The sequence below is a fragment of the Pavona decussata genome, unplaced genomic scaffold (genome assembly GCF_977016875.1).
Source record: "Pavona decussata unplaced genomic scaffold, jaPavDecu1.1 SCAFFOLD_386, whole genome shotgun sequence".
Lineage (NCBI taxonomy): Eukaryota > Metazoa > Cnidaria > Anthozoa > Scleractinia > Agariciidae > Pavona > Pavona decussata.
In genome coordinates, this window is record NW_028145758.1 from 2,620,794 (window position 1) to 2,642,268 (window position 21,475).

The 21,475-nt window shown below is 35.7% G+C and overlaps 2 protein-coding genes across 5 annotated transcripts; one reads left to right on the forward strand and one right to left on the reverse strand.

The window, feature by feature from the left end:
- The first annotated feature begins 29 nt into the window (after positions 1-29).
- LOC146451652 (sodium-coupled monocarboxylate transporter 1-like) lies at positions 30-14,972 on the forward strand. Of its 4 annotated transcripts, none has more exons than XM_085098832.1 (15): positions 30-414; positions 1,547-1,612; positions 2,495-2,546; positions 3,181-3,248; positions 3,627-3,778; positions 4,898-5,038; positions 5,876-6,005; positions 6,751-6,839; positions 7,937-8,049; positions 9,246-9,313; positions 9,781-10,028; positions 10,680-10,780; positions 12,570-12,706; positions 13,874-13,903; positions 14,317-14,506. In XM_085098832.1, exons 1-15 carry the CDS (start codon positions 73-75, stop codon positions 14,365-14,367), a joined length of 1,788 nt encoding a protein of 595 aa, XP_084954958.1. In that variant the 5' UTR covers positions 30-72; the 3' UTR covers positions 14,368-14,506. The 4 variants fall into 4 exon arrangements, with proteins under 4 accessions (XP_084954958.1, XP_084954959.1, XP_084954960.1 ...); XM_085098833.1 differs by having other exon boundaries at positions 13,877-13,903; XM_085098834.1 differs by lacking the exon at positions 13,874-13,903 and having other exon boundaries at positions 14,317-14,972.
- A 622-nt stretch (positions 14,973-15,594) lies between these two features.
- LOC146451653 (proteasome maturation protein-like) lies at positions 15,595-20,667 on the reverse strand. The gene is made up of 6 exons (XM_085098959.1): positions 20,647-20,667; positions 20,018-20,103; positions 19,320-19,380; positions 18,716-18,817; positions 18,183-18,276; positions 15,595-16,248 (listed from the first exon to the last, which is right to left on the reverse strand). Exons 1-6 carry the CDS (start codon positions 20,656-20,658, stop codon positions 16,181-16,183), a joined length of 423 nt encoding a protein of 140 aa, XP_084955085.1. The 5' UTR covers positions 20,659-20,667; the 3' UTR covers positions 15,595-16,180.
- Positions 20,668-21,475: the final 808 nt, after the last annotated feature.

Below are 21,475 nucleotides of genomic sequence, written 5' to 3' on the forward strand. Positions count from 1 at the left end.
AGGTAATATGGTACGCTGACAACGGGAGAAGGAAGGCTCAAAAAGGAAAAAAAAACAAAATCTTTGTTCAACATGGCACTTCACGCACATTTCACTGCCGTGGATTTCGTTGTATTTTCTTTAACCTTGCTGGCTTCCATGGGTATTGGAATATTTTATTCTAGATCCGGAGGAGCACAGCAAAATAATAACGAATATCTAATGGCTGGTAGAAGTATGGCAAGTCTTCCAGTGGCGGTCTCTGTTCTCGCATCGTTTGTGTCATCAATCGCGATTCTTGGAAATCCAGCCGAAGTTTACACGTTTGGATTTCAGTACTGGACGCAGTGTTTTACGAACTTTGTTTCTGTGCCTCTTATGGCATGTTTGTTTTTACCCGTGTATTATAACCTTCGTTTGACGAGCAGTTACGAGGTAGGTGAGATGAGAACGAATGAGTCAATATTATATAAGAAGATTTATATCTAGTCCCGTGGGTCGATTTTCTTTGTTTTTTTTTTTTGTTTTTTTTTTTTGTTTTTTTTAAGCTAATGTGAGAGAAAAAGGTTCAGATACTTTATTTCGTCCTCTCAAAAGTGGGTTGATCGAGTCGATTCGACGATATCGGTCATAAGCTTAAAATCATTAACTTTTAAGACCTAATCATTTAATCATTTAACCTTTAAATAATGCTTATTTAGTCAGCTACTCGTTTTTGAAATAAAATGTCTCGGCACTCATATCTTCAAATAAAGTATTTGTCATTTACAAGACCATATAGGAAATTTTGATTGCAAGCAATTGTGGAAATATTGAATTAATTGCTGCCATTTTTTATTGATACCCCACAAGGAGGGTTCTTTAGTCATCAAACGTACCAATGGGCGAATCGGTAACCTTGAAAGGCTACCATCCAGTTAAAAAGCACTGTTGTTGTTGTCAACTTTGGTTGGGAACAGATCAAAGAATCTCAGAGATGTTTGTCAGAGGTTACATACCAAATTGTATACACCTGGTACACATACCAGAACCCAGTTGTTCCTGGGTGAACGTGAACTTTTATTCGAGTTTAAAAATTTACAAATCAATAAATTTCCTTCAAATTTTATTTTATCCCCCAGTTAACATTAGCCTTTAAAGACAATGTTAACGAGTGAGATGAACACCTTGGTTAACAAGTTATCATGGATAATTACTGTTAATCAGCTTTCAAGCAACCCGGACCATTATAGCACCTGAGTAACCTCTGATCACTGAGTACAGGATAGATACAATCCAACCAAAGATTGTTCAAGTGATTATGCAAATTGGCAGATTAAACTGGTTGTTAATAAAACAGGTGAAGGTGCTCTGTTTTATCATTTTATGCTTCTTCCAAAAACTGTAGAGATAGCATAAAACTATATCAATGTTTTTTTACATGTTGTTTTTTATTTATTTATTTATTTGTTGTATTTATGGTATTGATTCTAACAGTGGAAATTAATGGCCAATAAGACTTTAATTGCAGAAATTCCCCATTATTCATATAAAACTATTTTTTAAATCATACATTTATACCTTGCAGTATTTGGAAAGAAGATTTTCCTTTAGTGTACGGATGTTAGGCTCTGTAGTATTCGTAATACAAACGGTAGGTATAATTTTAAGAGAGCCTTTTGCATTAACACGATCAGATGGATATTCTGAGAGACTGCATGTATGTTTTTGGTTCTGATTTTTTATTTTCTTTTGTTTGAGATTATAGTAAATGAATCTGAGATGAAAAGAAACAAATTTGAATGACAACATCCATGCCCTCTGTACTACAGGACACAAAAAAACCTTTCAGTGATTTTATTAGTAGCTAAAAATTTAGCACTGTTGTGAAAAAAGGCTAAAACAGGGTTCATTGGGGTCATGGAAAACCTGGAAAGTCATGGAATTTATAATTTCAATTTCCAGGCCTGGAAAGTCATGGAATTTAATTGAGGGTCATGGGAAGTAATGGAAAAGCAATATGCCTTGTGAGAATAAAATTTAAGAAAACGAAACTGATAAGAAACTGAAAAAAATAACACGAGTTGGAAACAGACTTTAATTTCAGTAGAAAAAAACACAAGCACACATTTTATGCATTTTAATGTCAGAAAATACTTTAAATAAATGATTGTTTTGACAATACTGTGAGAACAACTACATGCTGTACTTAACTTAGGTTGTGGAAAACTCGGAAAGGTCATGGAAAAGGTCCTGGAAAGTCATGGAATTTTAAAAGCTCAAAAGAGTATGAACTCTGTAAAACAAATAACCAGGTTTGATTAAGACAACAAGTACTGTAATAGTTATAGTACTTGTAACCAAACGAACAACCCAAAAAATTGCTATTAATAATAACCAAAAAAGATGCCTGATGTGCACATACATAGTTCTCTGCAATTAATAAAATGTAACAAAAATTAACTCTTTTAATTTCCCATGTTTTATGAATGAAAAATCTCGCAATAAAAATTTTATGTTCCCTGTCTATTTTCAGGTCCTCTACACTGCTATTGTTTTGTATGGTCCTTCTCTAACATTAGAGTCAGGTAAGAAATAAAAAGGCATGTTACATGTATATAGCAAGGTTATACAACAGAAATTTTAATAATTTGTAGCCCTTGTTAGATTTTAATTCCAGGGGGGAACTTGACTTATGTTTGGATGTAGGGGGGCCACTGGGGGTTTAAAACCCTGACCCAAAATACATGTACCTTCCCTGTGTAGGACAACATGCTTGGTTTTATGACCCTGTTTGGGATAAAGGACAAAATACAGGTACAGTAGGTATCCTGTGATGGACTAGCATCCCATCTAGGAGGGAGTACTGTAATAGCTCCAAGGTACTTCTTGTTGGTACATGCTGTGATAGACTAGCATCCCATCCAGGGGAGAGTTGTAATACTATTTCTAGTCACTTCATGCAGGGTATCCTGTGATGAACTAGCATTCCATCCAGGGGGGATGGGGAGGGCAGAGTAGCAACATTCCTAGTCACTTCATTCTGGGTATCCTGTGATGGACTAGCATTCCATCCAGGGGATTGCTGGGTAGGAGTAACAATACTCCTAGTTGCTCCATGTTATAAAACTGTGCTACGTTCCAACAGTGTGGGCTGCCTGTGGTTCATGTGGAACTTACACATTATTGTATTGTTTAACATGCTATATTTTTACTCTTCAGTGACAGAGTTTCCACTATGGCTGTCCACAGTTGTAACAGGACTCGTTTGCACTTTTTACACCACAGTGGTAAATATAGCAATTTAATAATTATTGTTGATAAAAATGTTTAGTTTAAATAGCCAATTGGTAGTCTGGTGGTACTTTTTTTTTTTTTTTGCAGTACAAAAGTGCAAGAGTTTTAGTCATTTAGAAGTTCTTTTAATATTACATGTATAAACAATCCAGCTTGAATTTGTATTATGATAATGGTGTTGTAGACAGTGGAGAATTCCCAGATTTGTTATTCAAAATTTCTACATGACTGTACACTGATCAAACAATTTATTAAAATCCTTCTCCCCATGCCACCTGCTACACTTGATTGACTTTACAGTTACTGAAAGAATACAATGCTAGTGTAGTGATTAAATTAGATGTTACTAACAGTGCACTGTATCTCCTCAGGGTGGAATGAAAGCTGTCATTTGGACAGATGTGTTCCAAGGTGTCGTTATGCTGGTAGGCATGACAACAATAATTATCGTTGGGACTGTGAAGGTTGGCAGCTTTGGCAAAGTGTTTGATATCGCATCCAAGGGACACAGACTTGACGTTGAGTAAGTTTGCTAACATGCACTGTGACATGTTTCTTAATTATACAGCAGTGTAAACATCTATATGCTGATGAAGCTAAAAAGGCACTAAAGGGTGCTATAGCGTAACCTAAAGGATGTTGGGAAATTTCTCCAGTGAAAAATTTAAAATTACTTGATAGATAAAATCAACCCAAAACCTAATAATTGGTTTAAAAAAAGTCCTTGTAGCACATGAAATTTATAAAATGCTAAAACAATAATAGTCCCATCCCTAGTTAAAATAGTTGTATCATTGTTTCTGACTAGGGATCTGCTGTTTATGGGATAAAAGTATTATTATTTTTATTTTTTATTTTTATACAACTTGCAAACTGTCCTGTTACTGATGTAGATGTTAGATGAAAGGCTTGTTACATAACCAACATATAATAATAATATTAATCTTTGTCATCTTGTCTTTTCATTTGTACACATTGTCTCCCTCCACCCAATACATGTACATAGGAACTAGCAAACTTTAGGGGAGCATGATAAAATGATAGGGAAGTTTGTGATGGATTTACCAACATCCAGTGGAAGTGCTAATAAAATGCATCTTAGTCACATCAATTCATCCAGAAGATCTGATTAATCCTAATAGATTTTATACTAGATCGATATCACATGATTGTACAATTAGAGTTATTTTTCAGCGATAGGATTGGCCACTTTAATTTAACAAAATTGTGTTTGAATCTAGTCCAAGTTACAAATTTTCAGCATAACCTAAACTGCGTGTAAATGTGTGTAAAATTCTTTTCTTCAGAGAAAAAGGTTTTAAATTTAATTTGGAGCTTTTATTTCTATCACAGAAGCCTCATCAGTGAAATGAAATGTACAAACACGGCTTTAATTTTTTATATCCTACGTCTCAGTTCAGTTCACATTGTTTTGTCCTAATTAAGATCACTTCTTTAACTAAATGCACTTGAAATAAGTAGGCTCTCTGTCGAGGGTAGATGTCTGTTCCCAGCAAACTGAGTATCCCATCCTGTCCAGGTGTTCGTGAACTGCCAAAGAAAGAATTTACACACGTTGATATATATACATTCCATAGATAAGAATGAATTTTGCCGCTCTAATAACTGTGTTTGTTTGTAGTCTCTCCATAGATCCAACTCATAGAGCAACGTTGTGGACATTTTTAATCGGTGGTGTATTTCAAATGCTGCCAGTTTATGCAACCAACCAGACAGCTGTTCAAAGATTTTTGACAACTAGATCTTTCAAATCAGCAAAGAGGTAAACTTTAACTCAAAACCCATGATTATTACATGTAAATTAAGTGTTAGAAACCTGCTGAACCCTTCAGAATGTTTTAAAGTAAGGAAAACATGGTGTTCTGCACATTGTTCCAAGAGAAAACACTCCAAGTGTAATTTTGGATAAAATGGAAACCAGTCGCAGATCAAAGTATAGGGTTTTTTCATACCTGACTGTTGTTAACTGTATATTTGAGCCTTGTAAAAACTTAAGCGTTTTATTTCCAACTCAATCCAAAAGCAGTTTTCCATGCTTTGTTCCATTACAAAATGCAACTCTAGGTAATTTAAAAGTGTCCTCTGATGGTTTGAGTTAGGCATAAGCAATATTTTATTGTTGGGATTCTGTTGACTATGTACATTGTTGTGGTTGAATGACTTGTGTGTCCTGTAGACAGCGAGAGTTCTTATGCTGGGCTTTGACTAGTTATCATGTAAGTTTCAGGGTGAGGGGCCAAGTGCCACGAAGGATCTAATAAACTTTACTGTGGTCTCCTTGTGCTCCATATTGGGTGTCCTGTGGTGGGTATTGCTACGGGAACCAAAATGGGATTACTGTAGCTATACATGTACCTTCAAGATCTCATGGCAATTCCAGCTAGAACTCTAGTTGTGGCAGTACATATGGGTCTAATATGGACAGAAACCACCCAAGGATGGTGAAAGGTTGCACAGCAACTCCTTGTGGCTTTGAAACAAAGATGATTGTGTTTACTTAGCTTAAGCATACTACTTTTAACGTAGTTTGGCATTCTTATGAGAATCTACTGGTACATGATGTTATGGATACTAATATGTATGTGGTGATTTCTTTCAGGGCTGTATGGATGAATATCCCACTTAACATCTTCAGCACAACTCTTACAGTTTTAACAGGATTAGTTATCTATGCATTCTACGCATCCTGTGACCCTCTGAGCACTGGAGAGATAAGCACAGATGACGAGGTACATCATGTGATAAGAGAGATCAGCATCTTGTTCGTCTTTGTGATTTAAATACAAGATCAAAATTTTAATATACAATTCATGAGAATAAAGGGAAATTCTTCGTCAACTAAAGTAAATTGTTTTTAGTTGATTTTTAAAGAGCTTCTCTCAACTGCAGCTTTAAATATTTAAAATCAGGAGAATTTATATGATGACATTGAGACTTCAAGCATTGCTTCATTCTGGGAAAAAGAGAAACTTAATTATTAAAACTTTTTTTACCCTGCTTCAGGAAGCTGGGATAAGCTGTTTCAAGGGTTGTTTAATACTGTTAATATTTAGTATTTCAAATGGTTTTAAACTGTTTTATGGTCAAGCCCAACCAAAAAAATAAATATAGATCCGGAAGGGGTTCCCCCCCCCCCCCCCCCTCAAGACCATGAAAGCCTGCACGATTTGCAGGGCAGTGGCAGATTCAGGGAGAATTTTAAGTCAGTTTCCATGATTTAAAACCTACTTCATCAAATGTTTCTGTTGTTGCATGTCCCTTAGTCTCCATGAAAGCTCACTTCAGCTGATACCCCCCACCCCTCTCTCCTCTCTCTCCCCCACCCCCCCCCCCTCACAAAAATCCTTGATCCGCTCCATAGAGCGCATAATAGTTTCTGCGGCATACTTTGTGGTTAATGTATTGGACTCAGCATTGCGGCTGTGCTTCCTTTAAATTTCAACTTACAGAAGTCCTGACGCTGTTTTTCTGCAGATCTTACCATACTTTGTTATGGAGGTTCTAGGCAAGTTCCATGGGGTGCCTGGAGTATTTGTGGCTTCCCTGTTCTGTGGCACTTTAAGGTAATAGTTGGTAACTCATTCAAATATTATTGTCCTAAGTGATCTTAACCAATTGGTAAAATCAAAAATATCTGATGTGTATGAGGCTGCTGCATAAGAGAGTTCAACATTGATGACGTCGCAATTGTGGGATTTGTTGAGATATTCGAAAAGAGTTTGATGGAAAATGTCCACCTGCCAAAAATCAGCATCTTATTTCAATGTGCGGTTCCAGAAAATATCCATACTCCCCCTATGGAAGGTGTTTTTGTTTTGCATCCCCCCCCCCCCCAGGAAATTCGAGTTTAGCTTCATACTTTGCTTCTAAAATTTTGACTTTTAAGACTCCCCTCCCTGTTGGAATTTCCAATGACCTTCCATGGGGTTGGTGTGGATTTTTTCTGGAACTGCGCAATTTGGGAGTGAGATGTTGCACTTGATACAGATCTCTCTAATTTTTTCTCTTAGAAAAATGAGACAAAATTGGAATGATTTGTATGGAGTGATTTAGAGCAGAAAGGTGCCAATATCTCACCCCCAAATTGCAATAAGATGCTGATTTTTGGCAGGTAGGCATTTTTGATCAAGATCTTTCCAAACGTTTTAATAAATGCCGTAATTTCAAAAATTGGAATGTTTGTGATGTCACACTTTAGGACTCAATGTTTGAACCATCTTATATCAGCTGACATATGGGTCCTTTCATGTTGTACATGTGGCTTCCACACTTTTCCCTGAGGGTCAACAATATACACTTAATGTATGGTCCTGAGGGAAACAGTTACTTTTGTTTTCCCGAGAGTCCATCAGGGCTTGAGGGAAAACAAAACTAACTAGTTTCCAGAGGGACCATAATTTATATTACGTGCTTTGTTATATATTTAGACTTTCCCTTCAACAATCACAGCAAAACAAGCAAACAAACAACTGAGAGGACAACAACTGCGGAATTGTATCCCGGTCGGGATACATTTGTATTTGATCAGGGGCACGTGACCAAGAATCAACCAATCACAGTGCTTATTTTGTTGAGTCTAGGTATATAACAATGTACATAATTTGTATGATTGTACACTGCTGTAATTAATATTATGATTTATTTCTCCTTTTGTCCTTAGTACTGTGGCATCAGGACTTAATGCTCTGGCGGCAGTTACAGTGGAAGACTTTGCTCCTTTAGTGGTGCGGCACATCCCAACTGAAAGGGAGGCACTGGTGTCCAAATTGCTGGGTAATAGTTTGAGAAATACAATCAATCATTTTATTTCAATAATTTAAAATTTAACAAATTAGAAAAATGTACAACCCGCATATAGCAAAGCTAATCGAGGCGGGTTGTATAACTTAAACTAAATTAAGCAAAACAGCTTATTAGTAAAACCAAGTAAATAAATAGAATAAATAGGTATACACATGCGTTCAGAGATAGTTACTAAGTATTTACATGAAAAGGACGTAATAGTTATAATAGGTAGAGTTTGGTTAATAATAATTAGTAATTTTTAACATTAACGTAGAGACATCAACATAATCATCCTCATTATCAAGTATAGCAAGTAAAAATTGGTGAATTTTTAAGTTTACGTAGATCATGCTTCAGGGAATTCCACAACCTAGCTCCAAAATGGAAACTGAATTAACTTGAATACTCAGTCTTGATTTATTGACATATAGATTGCCAGCATCAGAAAATCTAGTGTTATATGTATGAACGTCAGATGAACAGGTAAAAAGATCACAGATAATCATATTCTGAGGCGCATTACCTATTATCATTTCAATGAGCAATGCAGAAAGACATGGAAATTGTTAATGCTTAATTGACAAGTAACTGACCTAGTTGATATACTAAACTTTGATGTACAGTAATACCAAACACCAGGAAGAGTTTTTCATTCTATTTCCAAACACCGAGAAGTGATTTTTAAGGGGTTTTTTTTAATCAACTTTGAGTTGTTTGGAAATCAGATGAGATGCTCTTTAAGTGTTGAATAAACATGAATTGTTTCCAGCCATCAATAATTCTTGGAAAAATTCAAAAGAAAAAATTCACCAGATTTTATGACAATTAAGATCATGTTCCCAACAGCTCATTTGCGTTAGTGATTTCCTTTGTCTTTCTCTTCATGAATTGTTAATGAGTTAATTGCCTAATGGCAATTTCCTTTCCCTGTTCAAAACAGTTTATCATCACAGGACTCATGTACAGTTAATACTGACTAGATGCATGGTAAAAGTGTCAAAATAAACTAGATTAAAATTATTAATATAATTATTTACAGTCAATTATCTAGTATAAATTTATAGTCAGTGTGCATGTCAAAGTTTATCACATTTTCTCTGGTGGCTTGGACACCTCCATTTCTACTTCCACAGTTCAGTGAAAATACATGTCAAATTAACATCTTACTTTGCTGAAATTCACAGTGTGTGTTTATGGACTCATTTCTCTTGGACTGGCTTTTGTGGTGTCAAAACTTGGGATGATATTACAGGTTTGTATCATTATATATTAAATAGATATTAGATTTATAAATGGGAATTTCACTGGCTTCTGCAGAGTGGCTCTTTCATCCACTGTTTCCAGGTCAAATTGGAATTTGGGAATGTTGTTTTTTTGTGGAGGGAGGAAAACCATTAGTACCTGGACAAAAACCCTTGGAGCAGGGAGGAGAAGCAACAACAAACTCAACCAACATTTGGCATCATGCAACACTAGGAATCTAACCCAGGACACTTTAGTGGGACGTGAATACTCTCAACACTAGTACTGCGCCATCCCTGCTCCTTTGTAGTAAGCTCTCTCCCAAACTAAGTTGCTAAAAGAAAGTCCAAGGACCTAGTATATTATTTTGGAATTTATGGTTACAGCATTTTAACAGTAGACAGCAGTCCTCCTATCTATTTAAGTTTTAAAGTTGTTGGTATTTTAAATAGCTACATTCTTGTAAACACTTTTCAGATGAGTGCAACCATGTTTGGGACCACAGGAGGCCCAATGTTGGCTCTCTTCTCGCTTGGTATTTTAACAACCCGTGCTAATGCAAAGGGTGTATGGATTGGAGTTGTTATTGGCTTTTGGACAGTCACTTGGATCAGTATAGGAGCAATGGTACATCCTCCCAAATATCCCACTCAGCCGATGTCAATATCTGGGTGTCCCAGCAATGTAACAAATTTTAACATGTCTTCAATACAACCTGCAAGATAGTAAGTTAATGTATGACTGACGTTTGTGTTCAAAAATATATGAACAAGAATATAATTTTGTGGTAAACAATCAATTAAAGGTCTACCTCTACTTAAGAGGGTAGTGATACTGTGCATTTTTGGTCTTGAAAACTGAATTCTTCCAGATCAGCTCTTTTTTTTTAACTAGCAGACTTTGCATCCTCGCTTGACACACATTTACACCCCTTGTATGTGCTGTAAGCCTTCAATGAAAAATGGCGGCCCAGCATTTTCAAGTTTATCTCAATTTGCATGAAAGTGTGATCTGTAATGTTCAGAATTCATCTTTATTTCTTAACATGTGGCCTTGATTTCATCAATTTTATTAAGGAATTTTGCATCGCCATTTTCACCTTTAGAGCCCATAATTAATGAAAATGCACACAATTGCCCAAAATACCATACCAACGACCTAGCCCCTTTAAGGGATGGCGTCACAATCAAAATCAGGGACAATGATGCCACATTATATGTATATCTCAAAAAATTCAAATTTCAATAAATTTTGTACTCATTTTGGACTGTCTTAAAACCCTTATGGGCCCACCCTGATTGGTGAGTTCTCTGGCAAACCAAGACCTTACAAACAGTGACATGTTGTTCATAGTTGCAGTGTTGTTCTTTCCTTAGCGCTGCACCTCATTCTGTGTACGCCATTTCATTCTTTTGGTATGGACTAATTGGCTTTGTTATCACCTACGTCATTGGTTACTTCTCTAGTTTTGTTTTCGGTGAGTATTGTATTTGCTGCGCTGCATTTTGTGTGCATTATATAATCATGGTATTTCGCATGCAGAGTTTAAGAAAATTAAACAAAACTTCCAGAGTAACCTTGAATTTTATCCAATCCAAAATTGTGGATTGATGAAACATTATTTTGGTCATGGCATGCATGCATGTGCATGTGCGCAAACGTCCCAAAAACCCCTCAAAGCCCTGATATCGGATTCACTGTAAGTTGTCTTTGTATTTCTCGTGATACTAATGTACACCCAACTTATACCTGCCAACTTTTTCTGAGTCAAACGCGTGAGATTTTTGTCTCGTCATGACTGGGATTTCCGAAAAAGTCTCAGCCACTTCTGAAGATTTTCGACGATTTTAAATTAAATTTTGAAATAAATTCCCGCTATCACGGACTCTCAATATCAAGGACACTAACTTACGGTCCCGAGGTTGTCCGCAAATGGGAGTTGACTGTAGTTGGAAGAATCACCAGCATAGACCCCAAGTAACTTGAGAACTCGAAATGCTGGTCATATGTGTTGTTAAGAGTGCCACAGGCGCAAGCAGCGAGCGCCAAAGGCGCAAGCTTCTAGGGGGGTCTGGGGGCATGCCCCCGCAGCAATTTTTGAAAATTAGGGTCTCTAAAATGGCCATTTCGTGCAATTTGTGTAGTTTTTCAACATGTTTTACGAGCCATTTATTTGTTATTTGTAGGAATCACGGCATGAAAATTAAGATTCTTTTAGGAATTGGCTGATTTTATCAAAAATTGAACACAAATGCGGGTTTTTACTCAGTCGCGGCGGGTCAGCGGGTTTACACATTCAAATGCGGGCCAGACCAGCCTGGCGCGGGTCACTTGGGGTCTATGCACCAGCGCCGGTCAGCCATACTCAGAGTTATAAGCACATGCTCTGTGAGCCCGAGCTTTTGGCCTTTTCCCATGTGTTAGATTTCGCTTGTTTGTACTGGTTGTATCGCAGATCATGTCATCAATTTACCGAGCTTTTGCCTAACTGGCGAAATTTGTTCAAAAATCAAGAAATTTCATCTTTGGTGACAATCATTTCCTTTATTCTTTGATCAAGTAGTGATATAATTGTAAGGAGAAATTACATGTATGCTGGTCGCTAATGGGGCTTATTAAAAGAATATTTATTTAAACATTCAAATGATAAAATTGAACGGCATTTCAGAGTACAGGTGTATGACACCCTCTTCAAGTTCAAAATGATAAAAATAAACTGGCTGTCATAAATAGTGCAATGAAGATTAACTATCATTAATAATTATAAGCAACATTAATGTTGCTAGTTAGAGAATTGACAACGTCTCTTAATGTCTTGGAAACTATTTTTGACATTCTATTCTTATCATTTTGGACTTGAAAAGGGTGTCATGACAACTTCTTTGTGAGGTCGTTCGATTTTATAGTTGATTTTGTACTTGCTTAGTATGTATCACCAAACCTTTGCTTATAAAACTAAACGTAAATTCCACAAAACCAAAACATCATACCAGCAAGATAAAATAAGCCTGTAATGTTTTGAACCAATTATTTAACTATTACTATAACTTAGGGAAATAATTGCTAGGAAACAAAAAGCAAAACTTGCTGGGTAAACTTGCTCACATAAGCTAATTAAAAACCCTACCTTAATCCTTATTCTATATTTATGATTTTTACCAAAGGTGGCTTTAGCTTCTCATTTTTGTATAGTTCCTCTTTACCAAAAAAAAATCACTTACATTGTAGCTATTGAAAATTCAAGGTTTTTTTGTCTTTTTTCTCAGCAAAACATGACAGCGAGAGAATAGACCCTGGTTTGTTGTTTGACTATTCCAAGGTGTCAGAATGGTGTAGACGGTGTATCGGCAGATCACCCAGTTATGTGACGCTTAGCAGTCACAGCCAAACAGATACCGCAGAGGTAATTGGCTTACTGTATGAAAGTTTAGATTTTTAATTTTAGGGATTTCAACACCAAATGTTACTTTAACCCCCCCCCCCCCCCCCCCCCAACTCTGGAAGAAGTTCTAACTCAAATACCATACACGCTAGTATCACTTTTTTAAGTCTTTTAACATTGACATCTCACCTTTAAGCGGGAAAAATCAGCAACACAAAGTAAAGATGAATGTATAATATTAGGTTTTTTTAACATATTTTGCTTAAGGTTTACTTTTAATTAATAATATATTAACACCTGTAAGATTGAACGAGTTTTTCACAGTGATTCTAGTTTTTTTTTACTTTAGTTATTAATTGCAATGAAAAGTCACAGCAATTCAGGTTTGCTGCACTGAACACAAATTTGTACAAGAGCACTCTCTTCAACTGTATTTTACAGTAGTTAAATCATTTTTAAGACTTGGATTTTGTCTACTTCACAGAACAAACAAGAACACAACACCCAAACTGAGACAGACTGACTGATTAGACTCAACAGTTAAAGCAAAATATGACAATAAGAAAAGGTTGATTGAACCTACATGTTAATATAAATGGGCAAATCAGTGACATACCACAGTTCTGAGTTACTAACAATAAGACTTATTTGTATGTAGATATATAATAATTATAATTAATTTTATTAATATAACATTTACAATAAGACATACATGTAGAAATAATAATTGATCAATTTTATACAACACAGTAATAATAATAATAATAATAATAATAATAACAATAATAACAATAATTATAATGATTATTAATTTTATGAACATCACACTTTACCAGCTATATATGTACTAATAATTTTATTAGTAATAATGGGTGTCTTTCCAGAGAATATAAAACTTTTAAACTTGCAAGTAGTGTTTTGCTGTCAACATTGTCATTTTTACATTTAAGATGATTTTTTTTTACCACACAATAACACATTCTGATTGATCATAAAACAAATTACGCATGATCATGCGAACATGCACATAGATCTTGACAATTGTTTATTTATGCCCCAAGAAAAAAGAACAAACAAACGTGATACCAAGCGACAAAATTATTGAATTTATTGTTAACTTGCTTTGAGCCTAAACGATGTAAAGCTGTTCTCTAATGTAAGTGTTATCACTTTTCTCATAATTGACAGCAGTTTTTCGCTCTACAAGACTTAAATCAGGTCAGTGAGACTCACCTCAGAAACACCATAAATTGAAAGAAAAAAACTTAATAAAGGCGATAAATACTGATGGAACTAGTTAAGGGGAATCATGTTAGGTGAAATGCCCACATAAGTGGGTCAGTCCAAGTATATCAGTATTAAACATTCTTCATTATTTGTTAAAAAGTTTGTAACATTAAAGCAACTCGTGGCTTTTGGGTATCTGATGTTAATAGTAGGCCTGTATTATCCACCCAGAAATCCTCGGGTTCCTTATCATTTCATTTTTATCAAACTGGCTTTTCGTTTTTGTGGACAGAGTAAATGTATGATGTCCCAGCCCCAGTGTAACATTGTCAACATTATTTCAGGATTTATCTTTGAGCCCAGTCTAAGATTGTTGTTTATTGTTTGTTTGTGTTTTTTGTCAGGAGCACACCCCATTTATTTCAAACCAAGATGGACAAATCCAAGAGACTTAAAGAGTTCACAGGAATGAAAGATTATTTTTACACATTTAAAGACAAATGCCTTATAGTATATTTTACTGTAGTGGGTATATCAAACCCCTTGTTATCCCAAGCCTGTTTTCCATGGATGATAAGGAACAGTAATTTACTGAAAGGCTATCTGATCAATGAACATTTCCATTTAGCATCTGAGATAGCAAGAGTGTGCTATTTAACAAATTGACGTCAGTCTGTCCTGTTACTGATCATGAATTTTGTCATAACATTGTCAAAGTAGCTGTATCTGCAGCTACTTTGATCAATAACAGGACAGACAATGAAAAACTGACATCAATTTGTTAATTTACTATAACAAAAAGCCAGAAGGGACAAAATGACGTCAAAACATGGCATAAAAATGCAACAAACTTAAATTTTATTAAATCTGACGCGACCAAAATCAAAGACTTGTCTCGCTAAAGCTATTATTGGTTAATGGAAAAAGGGAGACTTCCTATTGGTTGAAAAGTGACAGATTAATGTTGTTTTCAAATTCCCTGTTCTCGTTCATTGCGTCAACATCACATAAATTATAAATTCATCTGAATCTGAATTTGTAAATAAATTGTTGTTGTTGTTGTTTTGTTGTTTGTAAATTCACATGTCTGTCCACTTACTGACAATTAAAACTAGCCAATGAGTGCACAAGAATTTCTGCAGTTATTGTAAAAATAGCATTCCATGTGTCCAGATAAATGAGGTTCAACAGCATTTACTTTTAGATAAGGGGGCCAGTTTCTAATTAAAAGCAACTGTGATGCTGCTCCGGTTGGGGGGTGAAAGCGAATGGGCTGATTTATTTGAGGACGTGAGAGCGCACGGAATAGTCTGGATGCGAGTTTATTTCGACTCTATATGAGCATTCTTGATGCGTGGGCCGTTGTCATATGACGTTCCCGTTCTGTTGCTAAATCAGCCGAATATTTGGCGTTATCAACAAGGTCAACAACACAATTTTGAAAGAGATTTGAGGGCTGACGTTTCAAGTGTTTCACACAGAACCTCTTTATAGTGTCCTAATTCCCTTATCGACGTAGTTGGTAAAACAAAATGTTGTGTTTACTTTTAGATCATATCAAAAGATGAAAACTAACTCAAGGCCAATTTACGAGCTTTGATTTGTCACGCACACAACACTGACAACAGTCTTCACCTAACACCTTAAATTATGGAGATGAAACATGAGTTGTCCAGCCTTGATGACACTTTATAAATATTTTATTTATTTCAAGTGCCTAGAAACATTCTTTTCAGTCTCTATCATACATGTACCGAATCATTCTCTAAGTGCTGTCTTGACTATACGTGTACACAATACACTCGATTTCTGTTTTACAAAAAAGGAAAAAAAAAGATGATTCATGCAGAGCACTCTCAATCTGCTGCTGGGAGCATTATGACATAAACAAAACTGGGGTTTTCTTATCTGGAAAGCTCACAAGAGAGGCATGAAATTCTACTACTCCTGCTAATCTCACTCTTTGTAGTCACAGTCACTCTACAGTTTATGTTTATAAAATGCAGAACTAATAAACTATTCATATTCTCAGAATTGAACTGAAACCAGCTTGCACAGGAGGCTTAAGTAAGGGAATCACTTCTCATGCAAAAATGTTTAATATAATTCCCCGCAAGAGCCTCCATTGCAAGCTATATCCAGTTCAATGTTCACACAGAAACAGAGACTGCCCCTTCTCTCTGCCTCCCACAAATGCTCACAGTATCAGTTTGGGTTGCCTGATATTCGTGCTTAGAAAACAACGGAGATAAATAGAAAAGTGGCAACTTAATGGAGGCCAAGTTTGTGTTCCATAGTGAGATGTGGATCACAGGTGGTCTCTGTATCTCCAGCAACTGAAATACAACGAAAACAAAATAAGCCTTATGTCACAGTTTACATGTACCAACATTTTTTCCCAACCCCTCCCAAGTAACGTATCAAACACAGGGAAGTGTTTCATTGGATTTCCAAACACTAAGAATGGATTGAAAAACAAGGCACAGCCAAGTTCATTTATCCAACTTAGAGGTGTTCTGTAACTTGGATGAAACACTATTAATAATAAGCTTTTATTACCAAGAGAAAAATTTAAAATCTTAATTTACAACATAATTTACTAAATACAAAAATAGGTAAATTTACTCAGTATAACTAAAAAGCTAATCAAGCTGTGTAATAAATAATAAACAATAAATACTTTATTAATACTGCAACGATAGATCAGTTAAATTAAAAGAAAAACAACTGGTATGAACCTATGTGCAGATAATAAAATACTCTGTACTCTCAAACACTCTGTTGAGTGATTATTATCTTCTCAAACCATAAATAATTCTTGGAGAAATTCAAAGCAAACATTCACCATGCTTATGTCAAGTCTAGCACAATCTGACCAAATCACTGAATTTCTTCACAGTCATGTTCAATTACATTACAGTAACAAAAAGAATAGTCTGTACTGAATCTGGAAGCAATCTTATAGTCAAGAGAAATCAAAGCTTTAGTATATATGCTGGTGGGTTTTTAGGCTTGGTTGTCAAGGCTAGAGGGTTTTTAGATACCATTAAACAATTTATCCATTTATTCCTTTGTAAAAGATGCATACAGCACAGAAAAATATAATTTTATATAATTATTAGGAAGACTGTGTTTTGATTTTTCCGCATTACAGTGCCCGATACATAAAAGTAGAGCGTAGTACATGTATATTGAAAATATCGAAAAAACTACACTTTCATCCCGACAAGCCTGTTTTGTGACTTCTCACTCTTCAGGGGATTTTAGAGTATGAAGAGCGAGAATGAAGAGTGAGAGATCACGAAGAGAGAGAGAGAGAGAGATCATGAAGAGTATGAAGAGTAAGAGATCACGAAACAGGCTTGTCGGGATGAAAGTGTAGTTTTTTTCTATATTTGCAATATAATTTTATATATTATATAAATCTATACATCATGCATTTTCCTTAACTTTATTTTATTCCTCAGGCATCGCCAATGCACATAGTATACATACATTATGTTAGTATAAGCACTGTTCAATGTTACAAGTATTTTTAATAAAAACTGGGTTTCCAACAAACTGTTTTCATCTTAGTGTCTTCACAATGAATTAATTTAACTGGCCAATTTCTTACCGTGTATCAACTCAAAAAAGTGCCATAGTCCACATTAAATTTTGGAATTTTTTCATACAATGCTCATTCGGGAAGGCCTTTAGTAAAACTGGTTGAATCTATTAAATGAAACAAGACTAATCTTTTTTTTACTACAGCTTAACAACTCTAAACACAGTTTAAAATGTCAAAATCTCACCATCCCTTTTGAACTTTCAGAAAAACCATACCATTTTACACTTTCACTTGGAAAAACTTCAAACAAACATTGGTCTAGAGCTAAAATGATTGCAGCACTTTTTCACAGGTGGTGCTAATTAGTAGTCTTCTCATGGGAGGCTTATATCGAGCAGGACTTTATCAGGGGAGGCACTTGTTTGACTAAATACAGTTATCGGGATTTTCAGTCCAAAAAATTGACATCAAATTACACATTGGCTAAAACTGATGGACGCTTAATAAGTTAAAAAAATAACTCATTGGCATAACAATAGAATGCATAGTGAATTTAGCAACTACACATTACAATAGACAGCTAAGCATTGTACAATTTATCTCTAGCAGAAACAATTTTTTAAACCTTGTGTAGTGAGGGCCTTTGCCACCCATACAATCTTAACAAGAAGACTACAGGAAGTAAATTTTGCGTGAAAATAAATTGTGTCAGTGACATACCGTTCAAAAAGTCTTCAAATCCTATACTCTCATCTGTACCCATTAGAGTATCTAGGGCAACCATGGAGCTTGGCAGACAGGGTAACCGCTGGATCTGCAAGAAGAGAGGGGTTTGAATAAATGTTACACTTATTGTGTTTGAGGTAGAAATAACACACTCCTAACAAAGATTGGAGTCAAGATTGTATGGGACAATCAATCAACAAATGAATGGATCTTGCGATGCGTATCTGGCATTCCCTGGAGATTTTGCAGGGGCGGATGACATCAATCATCACCAACTTGGCAAAGGAGAAAGCCTGGGATCAAGATCATCGAACACACTCCCTGATCTTTGGTTATTACTAGTCTATTCAGAGTAAGGATGAAATTCTAAAGCGAGACCATTCAAATGAAAGCTACTGAGCAGTTATGTACAGTTCCTGTGGTGCTGACGATTACACTTTACAGGTCATTTACATGTACTGTGAGACATATCACTTTTCCTGTATAATTTGACAGAATGCATGACCATAAGAGCATTTCCTATTTACCTTGGATGTAACAGCTCGTTCCATCTGCAGTTTGAGTGGAGCCTGTAGTCCTTGGGTATTTCTAAGCATCTTGAAGTCAAGCATTTCTTGATTTTTTAGAAACTATAATGTCAACACAGTGTTAGTGATCCAATACTGCAGTTATGTAACTCATGACAAGACTGTTCATAGAAAACCAGCTAGTTAGTTAATATTTGAGAGCACATTTGCAATGATAGTCATGGTTGAAGAGGAATTTCTTTGCAATGGAGGTTCACGCAATCTAGAGGAAGAATATTGGTTTTAAAAATGGAAAAAAGTACTCTGACTGCTCTCAATAACTTTCTTATCCTCTGTTACATTACTGTACACAGGTGTAACAAGATGGTGCATGGCCTAGGAGAATTCTTTTCAATTTGTTACACTACATATTGCACAGCATCAAAAGTCACCAGTGGCATCTCATTCAAGTGCAATGGGTATTATATTTAACTGAGAACATGTCTGACCATCAATCCCAGAATTCAAGCAAATACCAATAACTCAATAAAATAAAATGGGGGCTTGTTTCATAGTTGCAATAAGAATGCTGTGCAGTGACCTCCGAACACAAAAGGAGACTTACATTTTGCTCAGTTGCTTGTAGAGGATGACTTGATGTTAATCCACTTTTGACATTAGAAAACCTATACCACACAAATTTACAAAGCAGAATTTAATTAAGATAATTTTATCACCAAAATAGACTTTTGTTTCTAACAATCATAACCATTCTTCACAGATCAAAATGAATTTTTTTGCACTGAAACATACTCACATTGCCATATTCCAACACACGATTGACAACAATTTAGAACATGATGTTTAGTTGGCTTTTGTGCATCTTATGTCGGCAGCATTACTCAATATTTTATTATGCAAAACCAAGCTCTTACACATATGATTAGTGTACGTGCAGGTGCATGCCGAATGTGCAAATTATTACACGTGCAACAACACCATGAATTAAATTGTTTGCACAACTTGTATCAATGCCTTTAAAGGTTGCGTGATATATTGCACAGTTTAACATGCTTGGCAACAGATCAACCTGCTGGGAGTCACGTCACCACAATGGTTAAGGCAAGCTGCAATGATTTCTACAACTCATCTCATACCGGTAACTGATATTTCTATTACAAGGTATGTTACATTGCATACTGTACAATGTAACATACAACTTGTGTATCAATGTCATTACAAGACAAACGTCACAAAATATTGTGAAAATATTGCACTGTCAGTAAGCACTGTACTTTGAGTGCCAAGTTGTTAAAAACTTACCCTGTCCTCATGTGGTCGGGAACACCATAATGACCCACAGCAGAACTCACTTCAGTCACAGGCTGAACTTTACCAGGAAGTGCAGACTAGAAAAAGACATTAAAGTTTGATGTTGTATAATTTCACACTACTATTGGTTTATGCTAGTTTTCTTTTCTTTCATGCAAAAAATTGCAACTTTACTACAAGTTAAGTAAAATACAAACGCTATAAGGTTTCGGATAACAGATCACAAGAAACATGTGTCTAAATGGTCATAAAAGTGAAAAGAATTGGGAAAACACTAAATTAATATTCAAGACTTGTTCTCGTAAAGATTCAGTTGGACGTTAACAGTTATTACCCGCTTTCCCCATGGTTCAAACTCCCTTTTTTGTACAACTTCGATCGCAAGTATTCAACCAGCTTTATCTTTTTGTTCGCAAAACTTGCGGTTCCTGACAGCACATGACACAGCAAAATACATAACGGATCAACAAAACACAGCATAAAGAAGCCTCATAAAAGTCTGATACATTGAGATACGTTAACAAGTATTTCTTTGCTCTATGGAATTCATTAAAAACATGATTTAGAACTACCAAGAGCAAAGCTAGAATGAGAAAATATCGCAGCGAAATTTTACTTACAAAGTCGGCCATCTTGATTCTGCTAATGAGTGCGCATGCTCAATACGTACAAGACCGCACGACCAAAGGAACGTCAAACACGGGAGATGCACGGCTTTTATTTTTGTTTTTGATTGTTTGTTTGTTTGTTGATTTGTTTTTCTTCTTTCTGTTAGGACCCAAACAAGGGCTTTAATATAGAGTAATTTTTACCTCAAAAATTCTGCCTAGGGCGCAATATTTGAGAAAGGCTCCACTAAACAGATAAACACAGCCCCCTGACACAGCCCCATCCGCGCGCAATGTTCAGCTAACGGTCACGTGATTACAAAATCCACCATGCTGGAGGAAAAGCTACGCACTGGTACATTTAAAACAAAGGAAATTCAAGTTCGATTGTCACTTTGAAAGTAACTTTGTTTTTGATGTGCCAGTTCGCAACTGGCTATCCAACATGGCGGATTCTGTACCATGTCACCGTTAGCTGCAAAGTGCTCATTGCACAATCTTTGAAAGAAGTAAAGCGCATCTCGTCTGTTTTCTTGGTTTTTGTTTCAACTGTACTCTATGATGTTGTTATGAAAGTAACTTCTGACGGTTGTCATAATTTTGAGCTGTAATCAATTCACAAAGTTCTTCATCGTTAGTCCTAGATTTGTTGAAGCAATTATTTTTCGTTCAAACTTGCATTTCAATACTGATCGCATTATTTCCCTTTCTGTGTTCGAATCTTGCGACAAATATGCGAAGGGCATTCCATTAGCAAGCTGTCTTTTTTCATGCCGTTGTCACAACATTTCGCTAAAATGAAAGTTTTTACTTCATAATCAGCTTATGAATATTTTTTTTG

Excerpts from the sequence above, each read along its gene's own strand:
- LOC146451652 (XM_085098832.1), top strand. The coding sequence starts at position 73 with ATGGCACTTCACGCACATTTCACTGCCGTGGATTTCGTTGTATTTTCT. Across the intron at positions 6,006-6,750 it reads AGATAAGCACAGATGACGAG|ATCTTACCATACTTTGTTAT; the intron begins GTACATCATGTG and ends GTTTTTCTGCAG. Across the intron at positions 10,029-10,679 it reads TCAATACAACCTGCAAGATA|CGCTGCACCTCATTCTGTGT; the intron begins GTAAGTTAATGT and ends TTCTTTCCTTAG.
- LOC146451653 (XM_085098959.1), bottom strand. Across the intron at positions 19,381-20,017 it reads CCCGACCACATGAGGACAGG|GTTTTCTAATGTCAAAAGTG; the intron begins GTAAGTTTTTAA and ends TGTGTGGTATAG. Across the intron at positions 18,277-18,715 it reads AACGAGCTGTTACATCCAAG|ATCCAGCGGTTACCCTGTCT; the intron begins GTAAATAGGAAA and ends CTCTTCTTGCAG.